Source organism: Otolemur garnettii, unplaced genomic scaffold (genome assembly GCF_000181295.1).
Source record: "Otolemur garnettii isolate 467f Iridium unplaced genomic scaffold, OtoGar3 scaffold00116, whole genome shotgun sequence".
NCBI classification, from domain to species: Eukaryota; Metazoa; Chordata; class Mammalia; order Primates; family Galagidae; genus Otolemur; species Otolemur garnettii.
Window position 1 is genome coordinate 4298322 of NW_003852511.1, and position 1259 is coordinate 4299580.

At 42.3% G+C, this 1259-nt stretch overlaps 1 protein-coding gene across 1 annotated transcript in view; it reads left to right on the plus strand.

The window, feature by feature from the left end:
- The window catches only part of GGPS1 (geranylgeranyl diphosphate synthase 1), a 24817-nt gene that overhangs the window by 22230 nt on the left and 1328 nt on the right, over nucleotides 1-1259 (plus strand). The window contains exon 3 of the mRNA XM_003797441.2: nucleotides 990-1060. Within this exon, the coding sequence (XP_003797489.1) occupies nucleotides 990-1060 (71 nt within the window). The remainder of the gene's footprint in view (nucleotides 1-989; nucleotides 1061-1259) is intronic.

Sequence of the window (1259 nt, forward strand, 5' to 3'; positions counted from 1 at the left end):
TCTCAAAAAAAAAAAAAAAAAAGAATATCTATATAGTTCTGGGCGGTGCCTGTAGCTCAGTGGGCAGGGCACCAGCTATATACACAGAGGCTGAGGCTGGCAGGTTTGAACCTGGCTCAGGTCAGCTAAAATAATGATGACAATTGCAACAAAAAAATAGCCAGGCATTGCGGCAGTCACCTGTAGTCCCAGCTACTTTGGAGGCTGAGGCAAGAGAATTGCTTACGCTCTAGAGTTTAAGGTTGCTGTGAGCTGTGACGCTACAGCACTCTACCCAGGGTGACAGCTTGAGACTCTGTCTCAAAAAAAAAAAAGAAAAGAAAAGAAATGCCTATAGTTCTATAAAATAGTGCTAATTAGCTGCCATTAAATAGACTAGCTTCCTTTTCAAAAAAAAGTACTAGGCCAGGTGGGGTTGCTCACTACTGTAATCCCAGCACTCTGGGAGGCCCAGATTGCTTGAGCTGAGGAGTTTGAGACCAGCCTGAGCAAGAGCCAGACCCCATCTTACTAAAATTCTAAAACAAAACAAAACAAAAAAACAAGCCAGGTATTGTGGCAGGACCTTAGTTCCAGCTACTTGGGAGGCTGAGGCAAGAGGATCATTTGAACCCAAGAATTTTAGGTTGCTATGAACTATGACACCTTAGTGCTCCACCCAGGGCAACAGAGCAAGACTGTCTCAAAAAATTAAAAAAAGTGCTAAATTAGGCTATAATTCCTAAAAAGCCCATCCACCAAAATTGTCAATTCATTTCATATTAGAATAAAAGGAGTGGGCCAGTATGCCACTAAGTGCATTAGAAGGTCATGCCTGCCCTAATTCTACACGGTTGTATACTTTAGGTTGTGTATTTCGCAGGGGTTGAGGGTGGGGTGTCAAACAGTACAAGGCCAGCTTCACACTAGGTAATAGATTTATCAAGTTTGAGCAATTTAGAAAGAAATTTATATTTGTTTCATTGTCAGATTTTATTCTTAAATTGCAGGTAAACAAGTGAGAACCAAACTTTCACAGGCGTTTAATCATTGGCTGAAAGTTCCAGACGACAAGCTACAGGTAGGTATTTAGGCAATTCTTAGTCCCAATCTTAATGTGTAAGAAATTAATAGCTGTTGCATAAAAATACTAGTTCTTGACTCAACTTAATGCTTACGCAGGCTCAGCACCTGTGGCTCAAGTGGCTAAGGCGCCAGCCACATACACTTAAGGTGGCGGGTTCGAATGCAGCCTGGGCCCGCCAAACAACAATGACGGC